The 24,385-nt window shown below is 38.9% G+C and overlaps 1 protein-coding gene across 3 annotated transcripts in view; it reads left to right on the top strand.

Moving 5' to 3' along the window:
• Positions 1-1,566: 1,566 nt before the first annotated feature.
• The window catches only part of LOC124133946 (kinesin-like protein KIFC3), a 79,459-nt gene continuing 56,640 nt past the window's right edge, over positions 1,567-24,385 (top strand). For 2 of the 3 annotated variants that reach the window (XM_048397689.1, XM_048397691.1), the window contains exons 1-4: positions 1,567-1,609; positions 3,515-3,638; positions 7,041-7,161; positions 21,455-21,538. In XM_048397689.1, coding sequence (XP_048253646.1) covers positions 3,612-3,638; positions 7,041-7,161; positions 21,455-21,538 — 232 coding nt within the window. In that variant the 5' untranslated portion in view covers positions 1,567-1,609; positions 3,515-3,611. Of the gene's footprint in view, positions 1,610-3,514; positions 3,639-7,040; positions 7,162-21,454; positions 21,539-21,678; positions 21,919-24,385 lie in introns of those variants that run through there. The other variant, XM_048397690.1, reaches the window with a different exon arrangement.

The raw sequence follows: 24,385 nt of genomic DNA, 5'->3' as shown, positions 1-24,385 counted from the left end.
AACTGCGATCCAAGGTCAGAATCAATATTTTTTACTTAGTGTGCGACTGTGATCGATAGTTATATCGAGAAGTTAAAAACTGCGATCCACCGATGCATCAGTGTATCGTCCCACCACTAACTACCTAAAATAGGTACAATTGAGAGACTAGTTGTTACCGGTAGTCTAATATTGAATAAGCACTGTAGTTTACTGGGCCTTTGAGTTGAGTTGTTGTTGCATTAAGTGTTTAAGAGGTCGCCTTATGCCTAGGCAATTTCGGCTGACCTGTCCCTCTTTGGGACTCCTGTGTGTGAGTAGGGTACACATATCTATTGTGAGTTTGGTGTTCACATAATTTCTGTTTTAGTATTGATATGATTTCTATTTTCTTATATTGATATGATTTCATTTTTATCCTTGGCTGCTCTGTTTATATACGTTCGAGTAGCTGTCCATCTCACAGAAATAGAGTTAGTTTGGCCTTCGCTATTGCATCTCTTGGCTTTAGGAGATCTATGACAGATAGCAGATCTAACTGCAATTCTTGTTTTAACCTAGCCCAGGCTGGGGCATGGTCTTGACATTCTAGTAACACGTGATCAATGGTTTCAGCCTGATTGCAAGATGAACAAACCTTGTCATAGTGCTTTTTATGACCGAGTCTTGAGGCGTGAGATAGCAATTTTAATTTTCCTTTTATTTGAGTATGAGTTTGGTTTTTGTTGGACCTTGGGTTGAATTTTGTATAGCCATCTGCCGATCTTACTTGCGTCCCATTGGGCTTGTCTTTGAGGATGTTGTTGGAGATTTTATGAGTGCTTCTAGTAGAGCTGACTCCTAACTCTCTTGAGGACCATTCTAAACATGCCTCCATGACCTAAACTCCTGATGCTTTGTCAAGGATTTGGCACTGTTCATGTTAGTGTTAGCAGCATCATCTTCCGAGTAGAAGTCGGTGTGTCATGGTGGGTTGGAGTGGAGTTCAGTCTGTCATTACCTAATTCCTCTAATCTTTAGCAAGTCCTGAACAAAGGACTGATTAAGAAGAATCATACTTTCAGTGTGTAAGGTGCACTGTTGTGTTTTGGGTAGCTACACTGTGATCTTTACAGTCTACTTGTGTTTATTGTTGACTTAACATGTTTCACATGTCAGGGCTTGAGGTATAAAGCCAAGGCAACTACATGTTTGTTTGTTGTTTAACGCCTCACTTAGCAATATTCCAGCTATATGACGACAGACTGTAAATAATTGAGTCTGGACCAGACAATCCAGTAATTGACAACATGAGCATTGATCCATGTAATTGGGATCGATGTCATGCATTAACCAAGTCAGCGAGTCTGACCACCCGATCCCGTTTGTCCCCTCTTATGACAAGCATGGTCGCTTTTTACGGCAAGCATGGGTTGCTGAAGACCTATTCTACCTCGGATCTTCATGGGTCGGCAACTACATGTAGCCTCTGCGACACACTGAAAAACTTTTTCTCAAGTGTTTTAAGTTTATTATTTTACCATTCATTGTTACTATGACATGTATAAAGTGAAACAGTTACACAACCCTGTTATTATTGTTCTTCAGAGTCATGAAGGAATCAAGAACCTGAACAGAAGAAGACAAGCAGGTAGATTGCAGTGTTTTTGTGAATGATACAACATGTCTAAATCCTTTACTTGAGCCTTAAAACTCGCATCAGAGGGGATAATGACAGGTACATCCCCATTGATGCAGGTTATAAATCTCATAGTAGTCATAGCAACCTGATTAGTCTTAAAATGGCATTTAGAAGTGATATGCATAAGGAAGAGAATTTATGGATGTCATCTTTTTTATAATGATTAACACAACATTTCTGAGTATATACTTAGTCCTCCATCAGGTGAATAAATGTATGAGGTAGAGAACATATATATGTACCTGTAAGAACAACAAAGTAACTCGTTAACAAAGGTGGAAACTTAATAAGGGAAGTCATTAGTTAATTTGCGCTGATAGGTGATTAGCCACAGACAGATGGAAAAGTGTCTTATTACTTTTGTTGTTCTAACAGGTACATATGTCTGTCCTCTGCTTCATAGAATTTCTGCACCTGATGAAGGAGTAAGCATATACTCCGAAATCTTGTGTTAATCATTATAAAAAAGATGACATCCATAAATTCTCTTCCTTAAACTAATCAGTGTTTTTTCTAATTTTTGGAATGACTTTTCATTTAATATGTTTAAAACATGATATTAATGAATATCTACATGACTATGTTCACCACTTCCTGATGATAAAGGTTGCCCAAATGCAGATGGTGCCTGCACTGTTGAGAGTGAACATGTTGTCCCCTATACCATGTACACTGGAGAACAGACAAGACCAGTGTCAATACTCTGTTTACTGCAAAATTGTAGCAATGAAATGCCATATAGATATAAATCCGAAAACAACAATTCGTCTTAAATGGCATGAAAGTTGTTTGTTTGTCCATACCAACTTGTCACCATAATTTAAGACTTGTCATGAAGTAGAGAAAATATTGTTCAACAAACTACCAGGTAATTATTGGTGTTTCAATGCCTGTTGTTACCATGGTTACTAGGGTGTCTACACAATAAACATAACAGCTGAAGGGCATCGCGCAACACAGGGGTAGTCGCAAAACTTCTATAATCCCTCTCTTTTATAATATGAAGCTTTAATTCCAGTCTTACACCAACCTGATCATGGCTCGGTGACTTGGTTGATTAATTTGTGTCATTGTACCCTGATGGTGTGGATCGTTGCTCATAAAATCAATCACTTGATTATCTTAAGCCAACGTCATACAGCTGGAATATTGCTGAGTGTGATGTCAGACATCAAACATCCATAGATGAAACCAAGCTCTCAACTATTGCTTTAAAAACTGTAGACATGGTAGAAGGCAGTGTGTGTCTGTTTGATCCAATGACAAATATCAACTTATGTTAATTTAACATACAAAACTAAAAGAAGAGCAATCTGTTCTTACACACTGCCCACGACGAGTTAAAATTCTCCAAAATATAACTTCAAAACCTTTCCCAATGTCCATATTGCCCCAGTGGATGGAATTGTAGCCATTGAAAGAATTATGAGCAAAATGTCATGCGGTGTGTAAGAGTTCAAATCCAAGTAACAAAAAATATTTTAACAACATTTAATGCAAAGATGACATTCTTGGGATATTATATAAAATTTCTGACATTTGACATAATATTCCTGGGGATTTATTGAAATCTGGTCAGAGAAATAAGGCCTGATGTCACTGGAGGTTTAATAGTACTTACAATTATATGGGACTTGGATTGTACAGCAGTCTAGGATGCTACACCTCTCTGCAGAGTAGTGTCCCTTAGCTATCAGGATTCGCTGAGATTACCCCTGGCTATTTAGCCCAGCCTCGGTTGTTTACAGACTGCCGTTAAAAACCTGGAATATTGCTGACAGTACTATTAGCAAACAAACAAACAACATCAAAGGGAACACCAAAGGTAATGTTTCTTTCATGCATTGCTTTCAGTGAATCTGTGATACTCATCCACTACCCTACCAGTCTTTCTGTGACCGTGTGACCATCTGTGATTCCCCAAGGCTGTCTGTGATATTACTGAACAAACATGCTGTCCAGCACACCAAAAATGAAGGTAAATATATGTAACCATGACAACTGTGCTCCAACATTAGTGGTAGACCAGCAGCTAGGGGGCGGTAGGGTAGCCAAGTGGTAAAAGCGTTCGCTCATCACGCCTAAGACCCTGGTTCAATTCCCGACATGGGTACATTGTGTGAAGCTCATTTCGGGTGTCCCCCGTCGTGATATTGCTGGAATATTGTAAAAAGCAGCATAAAACCATACTCACCAGCAGCTGGAGTGTAAATACAGTTAACTGGAGTGTATGAAAGATTCAAATGGTTCTGACTAATTGTCATTTAGTATATTTTATTCTGTTGATCAGACCAAACTTTTCATGAAAAATACGCGACAGGGCTTGATGGAAAAAACTTGATTTTACTTGCACCAGGTGCATGTTGACATGAAAACCTAGTTGCACCAGACTAAACCAGGTTGCACCCTGGTCCCATAAATTTATCAAAGTTGAAACATAGGCCGGTCTGCTGCTAGTGTCTCAAATTAATGACACATTGCTGTAAAACGAAATACGAACACACATAACCTTGAAGTACAGACAGTTTGATGATGTCAAGCCTAAGAAAGCATGACAGATAACACTCAACACAGGGACTAGGGGTGTAGTGTGGTAAATAAAACTTAGGGGTACTGAGTTTGTTCAAACATTAATTTTGTTTGGACAAGTAAGGGTAAGTCAGAGAGCAAAAATTTTGACATGCACTTAGTGCATGTAGACATAAATATTAGCCTGCAGTTTTACTAAAATGGTAGCACTTGTGCATGTTTTATATAGCTAAAGGGAACTATGACTTGTGCACATTACTGGTACCTTTAGCCAATCTCAATAAAATCAGACCTTAGTTCTCTAAACAAAGATCTGAGGACATCCCATTACGGGTCACGTCAGACCGACCTTGCGCGAACTTTGACCGACCAATAGAATGACCAATCAGAAGGCAGCTTTCTCGTGCTTTATGGCACTAATTTCAAATTGGCAACTACGGTTTGAAACATATTTTGACAAATTCTTGATTACAAATTTGAAACCTAAACAAAAAATCATTCTGGAATGGCTAATAGATGGTCTAGATTGTATGGATTCAGTCCTAAAACCTGTAACTATCGTTCGGATTACCCCGTTTTAAAGTTTTCGAGGTTGTATGATAAGAAATCACATTCCAACTGTCACTTTCATGATCTGGTAAGTGACGGACTCATTGGTCGGATGAAAGGTCGTTCTGACGTGACCCCTAATGGGATGTGTTCAGATCTTTGTTTAGCAGTAGCGAGAACTAAGGTCTGATTTTAATGAGATTGACCTGCAGCTTACATTAAGTCATGAAAAAGACAAAGCTCTTAATGGGTCTGTAATCAAGTAAGTGTATCTATCATCACCTAAGTGTGTCTATCACTAGCAAGTGGGTCCATCATCAATAGTATGGTTAACATTAGGGCTGGGACAATACACCACCGATCCGATACGTATCAGGATGCCTTGCTCATGATCCGATACATATCAGGATGCCTTGCTCACGATCCGATACGTATCAGGATGCCTTGCTCACGATCAGATACGTATCAGGATGCCTTGCTCACGATCAGATACGTATCAGTATGCCTTGCTCACGATCAGATACGTATCAGTATGCCTTTCTTGCGATCAGATACGTATCAGGATGCCTTGCTTGCGATCAGATACGTTTCAGGATGCCTTGCTCACGATCCGATACGTATCAGGATGCCTTGCTCACGATCAGATAAGTATCAGGATGCCTTGCTCACGATCAGATACGTATCAGGATGCCTTGCTCACAATCAGATACATATCAGGATGCATTGCTCACGATTAGATTCGTATCAGGATGCCTTGCTCACAATCAGATACGTATCAGGATGCCTTGCTTGAGATCAGATACGTATCAGGATGCCTTGCTTGAGATCAGATACGTATCAGGATGCCTTGCTCACGATCCGATACGTATCAGGATGCCTCTTGCTCATGATCCGATACGTATCAGGATGCCTTGCTTGCGATCAGATACGTATCAGGATGCCTTGCTCACGATCAGATACGTATCAGGATGCCTTGCTCACGATCAGATACGTATCAAGATGCCTTCCTCACGATCAGATACGTATCAGGATGCCTTGCTCACAATTTGATACGTATCAAGATGCCTTCCTCACGATCAGATACGTATCAGGATGCCTTGCTCACAATTTGATACGTATCAAGATGCCTTCCTCACGATCAGATACGTATCAGGATGCCTTCCTCACAATTTGATACGTATCAAGATGCCTTCCTCACGATCAGATACGTATCAAGATGCCTTCCTCACGATCAGATATGTATCACAGCCCTTGCATGTGCTCTTTTCTGTGGTGCATTAAGCAATCTTGTTAATAGAGAGGACGGCCACAGACCGGAAACACTGATGATTTACAGTTGGCAGTGTGAAGCACAACAAATGAAAATATGTATGCTTTTACTATTAACTTGCACTACTGATTAGTGTCTAGTGGAACAGTTATTTAAGCAAACATTTAAGGTCAGAATCGAAATGTTTTTACTAAGTGTCGACTGTGATCAATACTTGTATCGAGAAGTAAAAAATCGCGATCCACCGATGCATCAGTGTATCGTCCCACCACTAACTGTCAATAGTGATACTTTCTATCTTTCGATGACATTGATACGTAACCGACAAAGCCACCCGCTTTACCACCCAATCCATTTAAACACCTCTGTCAACAAGCAAAGGGTTATCTTTTTTACCATTCTATAAAGTTGATATTCTAAATGAAGCACTTATCATTGTTTTTAAATGTCTCTCTTCAAAACTATATTTGTGTTTAGTGTTCGGTAACTACCTCAAGGAAACAATGAGGTCCGAAACAGGGAAAGGGAGATAACTCTTCTAAGCTATGTGAAAGTGGAAAAGAGATTTTACAGCACTTCACCTGAAACAGTTATAATTATATCAGATTATTATCATTGGGTTGGTTGGTTGGTTGGTTTGCTGTTTAATGTCACACTCAGCAATATTCCGGCTATATGACGGCAGTCTGTAAATAATCGAGTCTGGACCAGACAATCCAGTGATTGACATCATGAACATCGATCCACGCAATTGGGATCGATGACATGCATCAACCAAGTCAGCGAGCCTGACCACCCGATTCCGTTAGTCGCCTTTTACTACAAACGTAGTCGCCTTTTACGGCAAGAATGGGTTGCTGAAGACCTATTCTACCCCGGATCTTCGCAGGTTGATTATCATTGGAACAAAACAATAACAAAGATTTATATGATAAGGTGACATGCCATCATATGGCTGAAATAATATTCGAACAGTGTTTAGATCATTTCCCTCATTTTACAAACTTAATTTTAATTTTGTTCTCTTCGTAGAAGCAGGAACCTGTATTCCGAACTCCGATGACATACAGCCCCCGTCTTGTTGGCAACAAACCTGTCCCATCACCATCACGCCAAGAACTCTGGCGCAGACAGCTGGGATTTGACGATATTGGTAAGACCTATATATGCTTACCTCATTGATGCATATCACAATACCTGTTCCTCAAATTTGAAACATTGTTGCATGAAATTCTCAGCTTAATATTGATGTATGTGTTGATTTAAAGGTGTTTTAGTATCCGTAATGGTCAGTTTTTAATCGACAATTTGTGAAATCTTGCTGACATGTTACTGTGCTTTATGACAGATCTTGTGTTCCTGTTTACCGCAAATTACCAGTTTTGTACTGGTAAAATTAGCCTTGGACCGGTGATTCATGTGACTGCCAGTCCCTGTGGACCGGCAAATAAATTACCTTATAAATCTTTGTTGTTGAACAATATTGCAATATTCATATGAGTATATTTTACGACAGCTTGTCTGTGACCATTAGGGTTACCATCCCTTTGTCTATTTTTAGTTGGAAATGATAAAAATTAGGGGAGGGACTGGTAATTTTTTGAGTTGCCGGTCCACCAGGTCTGGCAGTTTCCAGATTTGAATTAGTCCCCAGCAACCTATGCTGGTCGTAAGAAGCAACTTAAAGAAAATGGTTGTTAAGTTGGTAACTTGGTTGATTGGATGCTCACAATATCAATCACTGGATTGTCCAGGGTAGAATAGGTCTTCAGCAACCCATGCTTGCCGCAAAAGGTAACTATGCTTGTCGTAAGAGGCGACTAACGCGATCGGGTGTCAGGCTCGCTGACGTGGTTGATGCATGTCATCGTATCCCAATTGCGTGGATCGATGCTCATTATGTCAACCACTGGATTGTTTACAGATGGCCATCATGTAGCTGGAATATTGCTGAGTGCGGCGTTAAACAACAAACACTTCATTGTCTGGTCCAGATTTGATTATTTACAGGTCGCCGTCACAACGCTGGAATATTATTGAGTGTGGCGTTAAACAAGAAACAAACAAACACTGGATTGTGTGGTCCAGATTCAATTATTTACAGTCTACCATCAAATAGCTGGAAATATGGCTGAGTATGGCATGAAACAAGAAACAAACAAACACTGGATTGTGTGGTCCAAATTTAATTATTTACTGGCCGCAGTCACATAGCTGGAATATTGCTGATTGCAGTGTTAGACAACTAACACAAACATCACAACATCATAAAGTAATTATTTAGTTAATTTGTACTCTATATTCTTGACATTCAGTGATTGAAGTGTTGTCAGATCTGCTGGACCAGTCTTTGTTGGTGTGTTGACTGTGTGATACCACTAATCAATACAGCATGAATGACAGGCTATGATTGGTCAATTAGCGTGTTACTCCCCTGTCACCCCTTGTGACTGATGAGACTGTACTGTTGTGACCAGGTGCCTGCTGCAACCAGCAGTGATGACGCCAGGGTTTTCTCAAGCCGCAAGACTGAGATTTACGTTAGTGGAAATGCAAACGAAATGTTGATAATGATTGACAATTATCTGGACATTCTAAGAGGCCAATATTAGACCCCACTACTGTAGCATCTGTAAAATTCCCAAATTGGCATTAAAGATATCCCAATTCTATTTAACAAAAAATTGAGAATACCTATTAAATAAAACAAAAAAAACTTCTGCCACAGACACATAGTTTGATAAATCCCTGATTAATTTATATTATACGAATGTAACACCATTCTGATAATAGTAACAATATATTGTTGATCGCAAAACATTTTGTCAGTGGAATATGTGTCGCATACAAATTTGCTGAACTGTTTTGTTTGATTAGTAGTCTTGACTTTGGTTTAAGGCTTTTACAAACATGGAACCATCAGATATGTCTTTGCAAGATGTAATCTACTTTAACATCAGTTTCCACATAGTAAAGTTTTGGTTAATTACATGGAGACATATAAGCCAGTGGGTTGCTTCAGGTGATTCCTAGGGCGGTCGGGTAGCCTAGTGGTTTAAAGCTTTTGCTTGTCACGCCGAAGACCTGGGGTTCGATTCCAGAAATGGGTACAATGTGTGAAGCCCATTTCTGGTGTCCCCCTGCTGTGATATTGCTTGAATATTGCTAAAGCGGTGTAAAACCATGCTCGCTCACTCACTCACTCACTCACTCACTCACTCACTCACTCACTCACTCACTCACTCACTCACTCACTCACTCACTCATATGATTTCCACATGTCCCTCCACAGGGCGGACCAGGGAGGAGGGGGGTCATGGAGTTCGACACCACAACACACACCGCACCCTACCCACCAAGCACCTGTTTTTGAACATAAGATGAATAACATGGCCACCAATGACATGAATCCAACCAAATCGTAGTAGTGGTAGTGTTGACCATCTTCCTGAGGCAAGGGAGTTAACTAATATAGAAGTCTAGTTTCCACCCTTGCTGAACTAGACTAGAATTTCATAGAATTTCCAAGTTATGTAATCTTTTTGCTAAACGAGCGAGTCTATGCATTGTCCAATCAAAATCGCATTACAAAATCGACATCCGGTTTGTAAACTGCACTGCAGATTTAGGTCGATTGCAGGATTTGAAAAGCATGTGTACCTCAACTGAGCATCGACAGATATCCAAATATTTTCATGTTTTCAATCAAGGTGCTCAAGTAATTTTATGCACTTTGAGAGGTATAACCTGTTTTGTAACAAAAAAGAATGTTATAAAAATATAGATTATTGATCAAATCATCTTGACTGGGCGCCGTCATTTTGTGAAAAGCATATACAAGTAATATGAAAGGTGGAATCTGATTGGTCAGTAGGAGGGACAAAGAAGGGACATAACTCAAAATAGCCTCTGATGGTGCTACAATCAAGCCACGAAATTCCAGCCTAGTTCGGCAAGGGTGAAAACAACTTTGAAGTCAGTTAACTCCCTTGCCTCGGGAAGATGAGTATTGACAAACTCGTGTACATTTTTGCCTTCATGTAAAGTGTCTAACCCTAATCTTATTTACACCCAACTTAACCCATAAGTGTTCAACTCAGTCTGAATCTCCAGCAGTCAGTCTTATATCAAGGACAGCAGGATCAGGAAAGCAAGAATCTTTTTAATTATCCTTTTGTTTAAACATTAATTCCACAATGTAGACCTAACTCAAGTGAGTGCACGCATCATGGACAAACCGACCCAGGGATTTAAAAGTCATTGACTCAAGCCAGAGTTTGAGATAATTCAAAACGAGTGGTGCATACATATGGCAATCTTTATTGTGCAAAACCCTATGCTCTTCATCTCTAGTGACATGAGGATGTCACTGTCAAAACCTGAATACCAACGTTCTAAATTACCCTGCCATGTGTAAAAAGACTTTCCAACCAGGAGGGATATAATAGTGATATCACCCTGTTGATGAGTTGCCATTCTCACAGCATGTCATCAGTGACTTATTGAACCCAAAGCCTGACCGATGTTGTTGACGACGACAATGATGCTGATGCTGATGAGCAAGCAATCCCCTCCTCCATCAGTGTTTCTGACCACAGGTGACTCCAAGTAGGATTTGTCAGGAGGGGGATGCCGGACATGTTGTTGCCAGCTTGCATAAACCCGCCAATTTTCAGTTGTTTACTGCTCAGCTTTTCAAAGTGGCAGAACTGTGATCCAATGTAGCACCTGTAATATGTATATGTAAATGGTATGAAATGTCAGTACTCTTAAAAAAAACATTATGTCTTTTAATCATGGATACTGACATCTATGAATCAAACAAATCATTTGAATTCATGTATTGAACGATTAAAAGCAAACCTTTAGTAGAGAGGATATTTATCATAATAGAATGGAAATATCATTCTCTGAATAATCGAGGATTCAGTTTGAACTGTATTTGAATACACACCTTTAAAAATTGTCAACCGATCAGATTGCAATAATAAGCAAGAAAAATTCACTGTGCAGAACTGCGTCCCTTGGCCATGCCAGAAACCTGTGATTGTGGGTTCAAATTCTGGTTCGTCCCGATTATGTTTCTATGTTTGTAAGCACTATACTCAGGATTTACTTCTGCATTAAGCTGTGATATAACTGGAATACTGTTAAAAGCGGCATTAAACCCAACTCACTCACTCTGAAACAGGCCTTTGGTGGCCAATATTGTTCTCAATACAATGGTGATATAATACGCTGGAGAGTCAAGAACATAGTGAAACCGGACCAGGGACCCTTTGTTTTCTCTTCTTTGTGTATGTACAGGCCCGTGAGGCTGGGTGTGGCACTGTGTGGGTGGGCGTGGCACCATGTATACTCATCCCATCAAATACCCTTCAACCTATTCTGTCCAGCTATGCAGAAATTGTTTACATTACATTCCCGGACACTTTGGGCAGGTGTTTTGTTAACTTTCCATTATACAGCTCTGACCCGGTCAGTATTAATGTCTATAAAAGGCAGGGAGGGGTGTTTTGATGTTGTGGTGCTACAGAATTATATCAACACTCATGTTATTTATTTGCTTCGTGTGTAGATGATGTTATATCTATTTTGGTTGACCTCTCATATGTCTCATGTGTGTATTTTAGTCGTTTGTCCAACATGTTTTTGTCATTCTGATTCCGTCAAGTTTAATGTACATTCAGTAAACTGAACAATCTTATTAAAATCAAATGTTTGACTCCGATACAATACCTCGCTGTATGAAGATCTGAGGTCACCTCCATAGGTCGTTTTAGGTGAACTTTGTACTTGACCAATCAGTGTCGAGGCTTCTAAATTCTCTGTACAAGTGAGCAAAACATTCAGGCAAGCATATCTGAATCTGTATCTTGAAACAAAGATAATCTAGGAGTTCCAAACACAAAAACAATAAAGCCATGCTATTATATTGTTGTGGATATTTTATACATCTTGTTACTGAGAGCGATGGATGTGCTGTCAAGGGTATAATTTGTTCTGCGGCAGGTCTCTTTAGGCTACACACAACCAAATGTTTTCCCATAGACTTCTATAGTAACGTTATATCTTTTTAAAAAATAACTAGGCATTCAACAGCCATTACATTTACATATATGCACAGTCTGGCCTTAAAGCTGCAATAAAAACACAAATTTTGGCTAGGTTAGTCAGCTCCTTTTCCGAGTACAGGAAGCTGAACACACCAACCCCAGTTCCGCACCAAATGTCGCCTACTTGAAAATATCTGTGCTCACATAAAGCACAAGTCATCTTGTTAAAAAAGTCAGCACCAAATATTGAAAAATATGGGCAGTTTTAATTGCTGGATGGATGTACATTTAAAAGACAGACAGCCTGCAGATGTCTCTTGATCTGCACTGTCACAACCAGTTCTGATTTGGTGTAGTAGAACCTGTAGCAAAGACACAATTTCCGAATTGAGGCTGTAGGTAAAGGAGGCTGAGGAGGTTTAGAAAACATCTGATTGGCCCAAGAGGCTCTGCATCATTGATTTTGATTTGGCGTTCACTCCGGGTTCAACTGACGTGTCCTGTGGAGGATTTCTCAGATCCTGACACAGAGATGTATTTTGTTTGAGTAACAGATCTTGAATTCTTCTTCTAGGTTTACAAACATTGTTCTTGTTAACAACTGTCTTGTGTTCATTTGCAATCTAAGAAATATTATAAGTCCAAAATAGTTCTTTCTCATTAATGTAGTTTCATTAATCAATTTCAGATTAAATTTGGTGGTTGTCTGAGAATTGTGTCCTTTGGGCATGCCACAAACCTATGATGGTGGGTTCAAATACTGGTTTTGCTCTGATTGTTTAAAGGTTTGTCAGCATCATACGCGTGCTCGTGGGTTTCACCAGAGTGGTAAACCAGACACCTGCATCACTTCGGGCTTTCCACCCACATCAAGCTGATGTGCTGTGATATTACTGGAATATTGTTCAAAGCAGCCTTAAACCCAACTCACTCACTCACTCACTCATTAACTTAAACTGGCTTTCACCAAAGATAATCTCAGATCTACATCAATTAGCTCTTTCCTCACACATCATGCTGACACACCATGATATAACTTCTATACTGTACACAGTGGTGTTAAACTCACTCACTCACTCACTCACTCACTCACTCACTCACTCACTCACTCACTCACTCACTCACTCACTCACTCACTCACTCACTCACTCACTCACTCACTCACTCACTCACTCACTCACCCACCCACCCACCCACTCACTCACTCACTCAACCCACCCACCCACCCATTAGAAGCATCATGGACAACTCTCTGCCTCTGAATCATCACGGATCAAATTTAAAAATGAAACCCCATCCAAGTGCATCCAAACACCGAGTCCCCATTATGAACGCCTGACAGTAGTGTTGTCAGTGTGACAATAGTGCTTTGATGGTCCAGTGTCTACACAGACTATACACCTGCATCCCTTTGTACTGGGCTGCCCATCGGTCAGCTAACTAAGGATCTCAATCACAATAGAGCACAAACCCCTCTGATCTCAGGGTAAGGTCAGGTCAGATACTGACCACAGGTAATCAGCTCAAAATAACCCGTGAAGATCCGGGGTAGAATAGGTCTTCATCAGCCCAAGCTTGCCATAACAGGCGACTATGCTTGTCGTAAGAGGCGACTAACGGGATCAGGTGGATCGATGGTCAAGATATCAATCACTGGATTGTCTGGTCCAGATTTGATTATTTACAGACTGCCGTCATATAGCTGGAATATTGCTGAGTGCGGCATGTGTTTCTGAATTTCTGTTCATCTATATGAATTCTCATTTGACAAGATTCACAATTTTAACTATATATCATGATATATTCAATCTTTACCTTTTAATCACACACCATAATTTCCTTAAAATAACCACTGAGATATTAAAAGCAATGAAGGTTTGAAATGGTAACATTAGAAAATATGGATACAAATGTTTCTGCCTGTTAATGTGTATAAGTTTGATGCAAAAAACATGATGGACAAGTAATAATATCTGATAGTAAGTGTTTGTTATCCAATGATAGGTACAACCAATTCCGTCACTCACCTTTTTTCAGTCATTTTATAAGAGCTATTAAGTAATATTCTCCACAATATACCATACATTCTTCTTCATCAACTTTATGGGTAATCTTAAACCTATGAGTGAAAATGACTCACATACTGACATGCTGATATATACTCAACAAAACAATTTAGGGATCATGAACATTTTAGGGATATTTTTATGAAATTATGTGCACAGTGTTCACTTAAAAAAAATCCTCAAAAATATTCATGATGCCTAACTTATTTTGCTCACTATAGATCAGCACAATATAATTTGACATCCTCAGTCATTGGTTTAAGATTATCCATAAAGTTGATGAAGCAGAATCTCCCCGGAACACATTCTATTGAGGTGATCTTAGTATTGAGTACTTCACAGTCATATTACACCCCTTCCGATACATTAAGCTTTAAGGCCAGGCGGTTAGGTTGTATGTTACAGCCTAGGGTGATATAGACGTGGTGTATGAGTGGCCAGCTGTCAGGGGTGATATACGTCCATGCAACACCCATGTAATGTCCCCTAGATAGATACAAAGTGTTTTATGTTCCTTGATATACCGTAGTTCATCAAATAGAAGCTCTACAGAAGTAGAAGGTAAAGGGCTTTTCAAGCTCTTATTAAGAATTGTTACATGTTGATTAATTTGTGAAACTGTAGATTAAAAAAAAAAAAAAATTATTCTAACAAAATATTTATCAGGTTTATAAAGGTTTATAAGCACCTTCTTATTAAAGCTAAGGAAATAAAATAAGGGAATATTAACCTTAGTAAGCTAAATATGCAACTGAAGGTAGATAAGCACAGGGGTAAGGAGAACAAAATAGTGTTAACACTATTTATTGACAAGATATGATATTTATACTCATACAATATGCATCAATAGCACATGATATTTGATTAATTGTTTTAGTAACTACTCAGTGTTCACAAGATAGAGTATTGAAATAAAGTTTGTTCATAGAAATTTTTATTTAATTGATTTTAACGTAGTTAACATTTTAAGGTCAGTATCATCAGTGGCTATTTTTCTCGAGGAATTACGGCAGGCATTGTTGAGATAAGCATCAGTACAATCTAGCCTTGCAGTTGTGTATTGGGTATTTATTATTCAGTCCAGTTTAGGGAAGATTAGTGGATCATCCAGTAGTATTACAGTGTTGTACACACTAGGGGATTATGTGTTGCTAGAACTGGTGTAATCAGGCCTGGGATTTCTAACACTTGTCACATGTTGACGAAGATCATGGCAGATTGTCAACTAATGGTCTATATCCTTCGGTTCCCAGTCATGGTTGTGATTGAATCGTTCCAGATAACAGGATTTGCAGATGATTCACTGACCCAATATAACAATTCTATTGACGAAGACATATTCAACCGTTTAATAGGTGTTTTTCTGACTCAGACAAGGTACTTAGCAATCTACACAGCGCCTGGTGAAATGAAACACTGAGTATTCTGTTAGCGCCAACATTTACCATCACATGGTTAATCACAGAACTAAAGTACCACCAGGGATTTATTTGGATCTGCACAGATGATGTTCAACCTAAACCTGCTGCAAATGCTGTAAGGGGCGATTGATGGAATCAGGAGGTGTAGCTTGTTGACTTGGCTCATTGCATGTCATATCCCACTTGTGTTTATGATGCTCCTGGTGTTAACCACTGGATTGCCTGGACCAGACTTGATTATATACAGACCGCCATCACGTAATCTGAATATTGATGAATGCAACAAAAACAAAATAAGCCATATGTCAGTTCTTGTTAATATACAGTAAACTATAGTTATAACAAACTCAAAAGGACCACTAATTTTAGTTCTTTATAACCATAGTTCAAACCCATGCCAGGGGCGGTCAGGTAGCCTAGTGGTTATAGCGATCGCTCGTCACGCCAAAGATCCGGGATCGATTCCCGACATGGGTACAATGTGTGAAGCCCATTTCTGGTGTCCCCCGCCGTGATATTGCTGGAATATTGCTAAAAGCGGCGTAAAACCTCACTCACTCACTCACTCAAACCCATGCCAAACAACCAGGTGGCTCGTAGGGCTGGGAAGAGTCCAAATTTACTACCCAGGTACCCACCACCCTGACTCTCAGGAGATAGGTACAAAATGTACGAATGGCAATAGTTTGACCGTAGCCCAGGACAAAATGTATTTAGATACATGTATAAAACACTCTGGTCATGCACACTGAAGTTGACAGAAGTTTTATCTTTATTCAAACATATAAAAGTGAGAAGGAATGGGTGCACATATAGTCACATGACTAACCTCGGGTCCGGGTAGTCCTGTGGGTACCCGGGTCCTTCTCAGTACCCACCCGACCCGAGAACCCAAGTTACCCGTCCCAGCCCTATTGGCTTGGTGTTCGAAATAAGCCTACTTTGGACAGGGACGTATGTTGTTGTGTAGCCTACTCTCCTTGCTCCCCCTAACCTTCTTCTCCCCCCCTACTTCTTCCCCCTCGCACAGGGGGATGTCACACATGGGTACCTGGGCTTAAGACACCACACAAAGATAGACCTGAACAAAAATGAGTTTTGATAAATTATGACAACCGCGTCCTACAGTGTGAGATTGACAATGATGAGAGGAATGTGGCTATACACTGGAATATATAAAAGGGCTTTGACCAAAGAAATGCATAAAGGTTTTTTTAAAGATCAGAAGTGTGTCTGTAAAAAGATAGTACTTGATGCACCCTCCTTTATTTAAGTAAGGATTTCTTAACTATATTTTTTTTCATCTTTATTCTGATTTAATATTGTGTATGTACCTTTGTGATGGGCTATGTAGCTCAATGCACTAGTGTGCTGTGTGAACAAGGCCACACTTGGCGAATGATTTGGCCCATCGGAGCCAAAAACAGAATATCGAAATAGAGGTTTAAAACTTTAAATTACTCCTTATGCCTGACTGCCCTATCTTTCATGATGTTGATGGATGGGAAAAAAGAGGTACAGCTACAGAAATCTAACATTGCCATTTTCAATGTTAATTCGTAAGTTGAAATTAATAATGAATAGTCTGGCCACCGGAAACACAAACTGAAGAGAACAAACCTTCTACCACATTAGGTGTGTTCCAATAGCCTAGTGGTTAAAGCGTTAGCCCCACACGCCGAAGGCCTGGGTTTGATTACCGACATGGGTACAATGTGTAAAGCCCATTTCTTGGTGTCCCCCGTCCTGATATTGCTAGAAGATGTCTAAAAGCGGCCTAAAACCATACTCACTCACTGGGATCAAATTACACTGAAACAGTGAAAACACAATCAATTTTAAATTGAAGTAGAAAAGATGACATGATTGCGTTTTTGTGCTCAAGACCTTCACACATTAAACGAGATTGGAACCTTTACGACATTGTTGTGTTGTTTATCTCATGCCTACATACATGCACCCAGAAATACTTAATAAGATGTTTGTGGCCATTTTGACAAATATTTCAAAAAACGAATATGCATTTTTGATGTGTGTCTCTATGGTAACGTCCTGAACAGAATCAGCATATATTATTTCCCCTAAACCATGTGTAAACAATCTGATCCTATCATCATATGGAAAATGTATTATAAAAGGTATTAAGCTCGACAAATTATGTTTCATTTTGACCTGTCCAAGTTAATTGTTAGCGAACAATCATTCAACAATGTGAAGACCATAAAACCCAATGCTGAATCTAAAGTGCTTTTGACATGCAGACATACCAGGCATCGATTTCGCTATATCCAAGCTGCACCAGTGCAGGTAAAACATTGCAAGTGCAGGTAATTTTCATTGCCAGGTTCCACCCAGTGCAGGTAACATTTCCCACGGCAAGTGCATGGCAGCAGTTATACTTGATAAAAGTGGAAAACTTAATTCTTTTAGAACCGGCTGCAAATCTTTTAGAATCCAGGAAGCAAAAGTTCATGAAAATAGTGAAATACACTGGTCTGAATGCAGTGAACTTGTAGAACTACCACTAGAACAGTCACTCATGAGGTTACAATCCCAATACACAGACACTTTGACACTTCTGTTAAAGGTAGTTGGCTGGAGGGGCGGTCAGGTAGCCTAGTGGTTAAAGCCTTCACTCGTCATGCCGAAGACCTGAGTTCGATTCCCGACATGGGTACAATGTGTGAAGCCCATTTCTGGTGTCCCCCGCCGTGATATTGCTGGAATATTGCTACAAGCGGCGTAAAACCATACTCACTCACTCACTCACTCACTAGTTTGCTGCATATGATCAAGATGTTAAAAGCCATTTACAGATTTCCTCAAAATAAAATACTGTAGCACATTCTCAAGTTTATTTTCTTTTTGGATTTATTTAATATCCAACATAATTGAAAATACAGTGTTTCAGTTTATGATAAAATGGTGCAGCCAATATTTTGGTGGTGCAACCTGATTAATTGACTCTGTTGCACCTGGTGAAGGTGGTAAAACAGAATGAAATCATACCCTATATACTGGTGGAGGTTCAGGAGACATTATCTGAATTTAAAAGGAATTTTGAAATAAAAAATTTAAAAAATCAGAATAGTACCAGTATTTTGAAAATGTCTTAGCCAATGGTTACTTGTGTTCTGTTCAAGAAAATATCTCGGATTAAATTTACAATAATATTTATTGACAGGTAGGTGTTTGAAGCAATTAGATTAGAGGAATGTATTTTCTTTTCTATACTTTTACATACCGGTAATATAGAGTTTATCAGTAAAACAAGAAAATAAATAAATTAATTATTAGATTCAACCCTATCTGCATGACCATAAAACACCCTGCCCCTTACATCAGTGTATTGTAGAACATTAGGAGAAAGGTGATTGCAGTGTGTTACCTTCATACTTTACCTTTGGGCAGTCAGGTAACCTTGTGGTTCGCTCATCATGCCAAAGGCGATACCCCACATGGGTACAATGTGAAGCCCATGTCTGGTGTCCCCCGCCGTGATATTGCTGGAATATTGCTAAAAGCTGTGTAAAACCTCACTCACTCACTCACTCACTCACTCACTCACTCACTCACTCACTCACTCAACAAAATCTTACCAAACATTGATGCTTCATTTGAATCACACCCATTAACAGTTACTGTACATAGATACCTTGAACAGTTTGTTTTAAAAATATATTTAGAATAACATTCCTCTTCCTCACCTTCTTTTTAACCCTGGATGAAAAAGTAATAAGTAATTTATTGTGGCCTTATATAAATATAAAATAGTTGATGTGTTTCATGAGATTACAGCCATCCTTGAAAAGGGGATGCATTGGGGGTTTTATCATAAGAGATCAATGTGTTCAGATATGAAACATTTAACTGCCCATATTTGGTCATGTTCATCTCAGTCTCACTAAGTTAAACTTAGTAGACACTCCTAAGTATTTTTAAATTTTTTAAATCAAGACATCACTCAGTTAATTGCATTCGTTATTTACAGCTGGTTTTGTTTAGAAGTGACGAACCTAAATCAACAGTTTAAATGCAGTTGCACACCCCACCTGTCAGGTAAATGTTGCCGACTGCATGTTAGGTGCATACACACTGCATACTTTCACTCAGACACGTAAATCGAAAATCCCCCGTGTTTTAGTCAACCACTTCACGATCACCGCACCCTGAATTTGTTCTAAGGGTATCTTATCTAGATAGTAGCTGAAATATCTGTGTCAATAGGGTGGAGAGAGTGATCGTTCGAGGAAGGGGTTTTGTATTTACATTTGTCAGGAGTTAGGGGTAAACATGATTGACAGATACAATAGGGAAGCGAGTGAGAGGTTTACCCCACGCACAATATGGATGGGTCGGTCCACTTTTACTGAGAGTATTATGTGGGTGGATATAAAGTAGGGATCAGTTTGCACCCTTGTGTCAGTGTATTTACCAGAGGATACATGTTGGTAAATATTACATGCATCTTATAGATGAGAAACTTATCTTAGTCCATCTGAAATTGGAATTTGATTTTCTCAAATTTATAAGTCAATTTTGAACAGGGGCTAACATATTTCTTTTCTAATATGCATACAGCCTTAGAATTATCATATTTTAGAGTCTAGCAGAGCTACTTATAAGCAGCGTATTTGCGTAAAATACCCCTAAAAATATTCAAAACCCATTTACTTTCAATTAACTTGGGTACAGAAACGCATGCATTAAATGAAATTGTAAATACCCAATGAAGCTTTTTCAGCATGCATACAACAGAGCTAATTTCTGAAACACAATTACAAGTTTATTTACTTTTCAAGTCAAGCCTATATATTTAGAACCGTTATATACATCTAAATTATTCTCTTTTTTTTAAATCTTAAAATGTCAACTGATTTGGGGAAAACCCCAATAGAGTGATGAATAGATGAAAAATATTGGTTACCAAATGAAAAATGTAATAAACCAATTAAAATAGAAACCCTAGAGTAAAAACTCAATTGCTCAAATACTTATCTGGAGCTCTGGACTAGTAGAAACCTTATTTCACTAGTCCACAGACTTTGAAGCATTTTCCATCAGCCTTATTCAGTTCCAATGTGTGGTAATTGAAGCATTTAGGACTGGTTCAGACTTATAGCCCTCAAATGCTACAAGTCAGTGAGACTACCATCACTGGATTGGACCTGTCCTCAGCACCATTTGGTAGTCTCGGGCTAGCGGACTAGCGTGAATTGTCAAGGCTGTACAAACCAGTGGGAATACTGTAGAGTTTCATGCTTGTATCATTTAAACAATTCCCTATGTGTTGTGTCTTTATCTGCCCTTCTATGTGGCGAATCTATTGAGTGATTTATTGTTTGTACTGACTGAATAAACAGCAAACAAGTATTGTCCTGATCTAGATGAAGTGATTGTATGTTCCTAAATTGTATTATTCATTCATAAAATATTTGTCATTATTCTAAATTTTCACACTTCTTGTGTCCCCTGACAATATGGCTGGAATATTGCTAAAAGTGGCTTTAAATCTCTCACTCACCCACTCACTCACTCACTCTAAACTTTCATCAAACATTTTAATGAAATTATATTTTATAAGCACTAAGTTGTAAGCTTGAAAACAAATCTACAATAGAATCTTTTCTCTAACATTAAAAATTGCTTCGCCATCGTTGTCTAACAAAGGAATTGAAAAATCAATAACGTTAGAATACTGTCAATAAAAAATGTTTCAATTTCGGATGATGGTGCCTAGCCAACTTTGATAATATCATGTTTCCAGCCTTTGCCTTCAGCCTTCTCTCTGCAGCATGAAAAATATGGAAGTGATACCTATGTTAGTGTTCACACTTGCTCGGATGAAAATACTTTCACCCATAAAGATTATCTCCTGTCATGCCCGATCTCCCTTGTTTCAGACGACCGCCCATCCACGCCTGGCAGCTACCACGACCCCTACTCAGACACAGACACCGACCACGAGGATTCTGGGAGATTTGCAGGTATGAAGTTTATCCGTCTTATGATATTTATCCGTCCAAATCTTGTGATTAAGTATTGTCACTGATGTGTAACGGATTCGCAACAGAGAGTGAGTGACCTGACCCCCCTACAGGGAGTGAATGGACTGGCCTGTGCTGCATCATGTATAGTAAAGGATCAGTTTGGCTAGAACACTGGAGGGGAGTGGTAAAGGCAGTGACAGGCTCGCGATAGCCTGGACTCGGACACTGTGCACTTCTTTTTGGATAATCATTTGTTAATTCTCACAAGATGGTTTTTGGAGTCTATCGCTATGACTACCCATCCGATCCAGCAGGAGGATTAGCTAATAATTATCAGAAGAAGCTGTACATCATCGGCGGCGTGCATGATAACACAGGTGAGATTGAATTTACGCGGGCCACTCCGTATATGATTCATCATTCTCCAATCAATCAAAACATCCGTTTCAATATAATGTCTTGTCAATATGGACAGATTTTATCCAAAATATCAAACAGATATATATGTCATGTTTGACTTTCAAACAGACGTACATTACAATTTCACAGATTTATAACAGCTATTGTATTATATATAAATATTATATCATATTTCATATTTGCTAAAATTGTTGTGATAATTTATAATAATAAATTTGTATAAAAGTCTGATATATACCTGACATGAATATCATATTTGTCATGTATGCAGATCACTAAATAACATAACATGAGCCTATCAGACAACCAGGCTCCGTTATCTCACAACAGATCACAATTATTTCACATTCCCTTCCATAATTTGATGTTATGTTATGCCGGAAAAAAATATCAGAAGGACCGAAAGAAACCATTCAAACAGCATTGTTGTTGCAAAGGTAACCCGTCCAGCAAGTTTGAATGAAGTTCACCCACACAAGTCCGGGTTAGATCGTGGAGTCATATTCTTGTCACCTGCGTCTCATGAAGCCTCTGATACTGCCTATCTATTATAAAGTCTCTCTCACTTAGCAGGAGAAAGGAAAATGTCAGTGTATGCAGCAGGGGTAGCTTGAATAATGCTTGGGGTGACTTATTGTGTTCTTCTTTGTGTTTATATTCATGATGGTTCTGGGGTTATATAGGGATTTATTCCCCTTTATTCCTTTATGTCCCTATGTCTGCAGCAAATGTCAGTAAAAATTCCCAAATTGGATTTGTATTTTCCAATTCATGTTACTATTATAACTAATGATAGCCTTTGTAGAGGTAACTTGTATTTCACTGATAACACGACCAGTTTAGAGGAAAAGGCTTGAATTCTTAGATTTACCTTATTACATTGAATGCAATGTTAAAATATCTCTGAATTGGGGAAAATAAGAACTTTGAACAGAATAATGATTTTTCCCAATTTGGCTGCAAGGGGACTTAGTTTAGAATCGTAGCTAGGTTGGTGTGGGTTGTCAATGATGACACGGCCCTACAGACATCCGTGATGTTGGTGTTATAGCTGGTTCTACCATATGGACCTTATTATGAGGGGGCTGTGATATTGTGCTTCATTTTAAGCAAAGGATGTTGGGAATACATTTTGTGCTATTTGCTTTGGTTTGATGGCCAAACCTGAACAGATGGTGTTGCTGATCAGACCCGACATAGGCCATTAGTATGGATGAAAACATTGATCAGAGATGTGCTGTGACGCAAACAGTTATACATTGATGACAATTCACGACGTCAATATTTGACATCGATACTGCTCATGTTTTCAGAGAGAATTAACACGATTAAGAAAAGTCTGATAATCAACACATTTGGCATACATGTACTTTTCAAATGACATTACATCGATGACAGTAAGAATATTAGGAGCTGACATTGCTACCACTGAAGTTTTCAAAGATATTCAGAAATCATTGATGAAAAATACCTTTTCTTTACGTAGTATGCACACTTCAGTTCTTTTCTATCAGAATTACGTTGTGAACATTGTAACGTATGTGACCGTAGATCAGCTGATCTCATACATAAGCCGGAGTATTAACTTGGTCATTGAAATCTGTATCAAAATGTTATGTGCAGTATAGCCGGGCCCCCAACCTAAAACTATGTCTCGTCGTGATCTGTCATTGGAAATAGAATATCAACAAGTCTGAATTATCATGATTATGCAAGTTGATTGTGTTGTTACACCATCGGTGATTTAAAGTGTTCATTGTATATATGGACTCATGTTTGTAATCTATGTAATCTATTTTACTGATTTTAATCAAATTTTCATTCAATAATATTTACATTAATTTTGGTGTCTATCCGGTACTTACAACCTCCGTACAGTATGGCCGAATCCTCACATATCTTATATTATAGGGGCCTCTTGACTGTTCAACAAAGGTAAAACCCTACATCACCGTAAGGGACTGATTTGTCAGCACCATACCCGTGCTCATGGGTTTCACCGAGGTGGTAAACGTCTGAGACCTGCATCACTTCGTGCTTTCCTCCCACATAAAGCTGACACGCCGCAATATAACTGGAATACTGTTAAAAGCATTACACCCAACTCACTCACTCACTCACTCACTCACTATAAGGGACTGGCCATTTGATAGGTGTATTTTGTTTGGATTTTTAGCTGACAAAACAGTTATTTTTTTCAAATATGAGCCTTAATAACTTTTTGGTAAACACAGGGATAGAATGCATATTTTTTCAAGTGTGCCACAGGGCACTCATAAAGATGTTTCAGCGTGCACTTTGGAATGTAAGTGTCCCAACTAGATAACTTGTGATCCATCTGTTAACTTTGTGGATGTTATTTCACTAAGGCTAGATAATAAGCAGTCATATTTTAGAATAATTGCTCCCTTCCTCTTCATTGAG

Source organism: Haliotis rufescens, unplaced genomic scaffold, assembly GCF_023055435.1.
Source record: "Haliotis rufescens isolate VD_foot unplaced genomic scaffold, xgHalRufe1.0.p SCAF_17, whole genome shotgun sequence".
Taxonomy (NCBI): domain Eukaryota; kingdom Metazoa; phylum Mollusca; class Gastropoda; order Lepetellida; family Haliotidae; genus Haliotis; species Haliotis rufescens.
The sequence above is the reverse complement of the archived record's forward strand: the minus strand, read 5'-3'. Positions and strand labels throughout refer to the sequence as shown.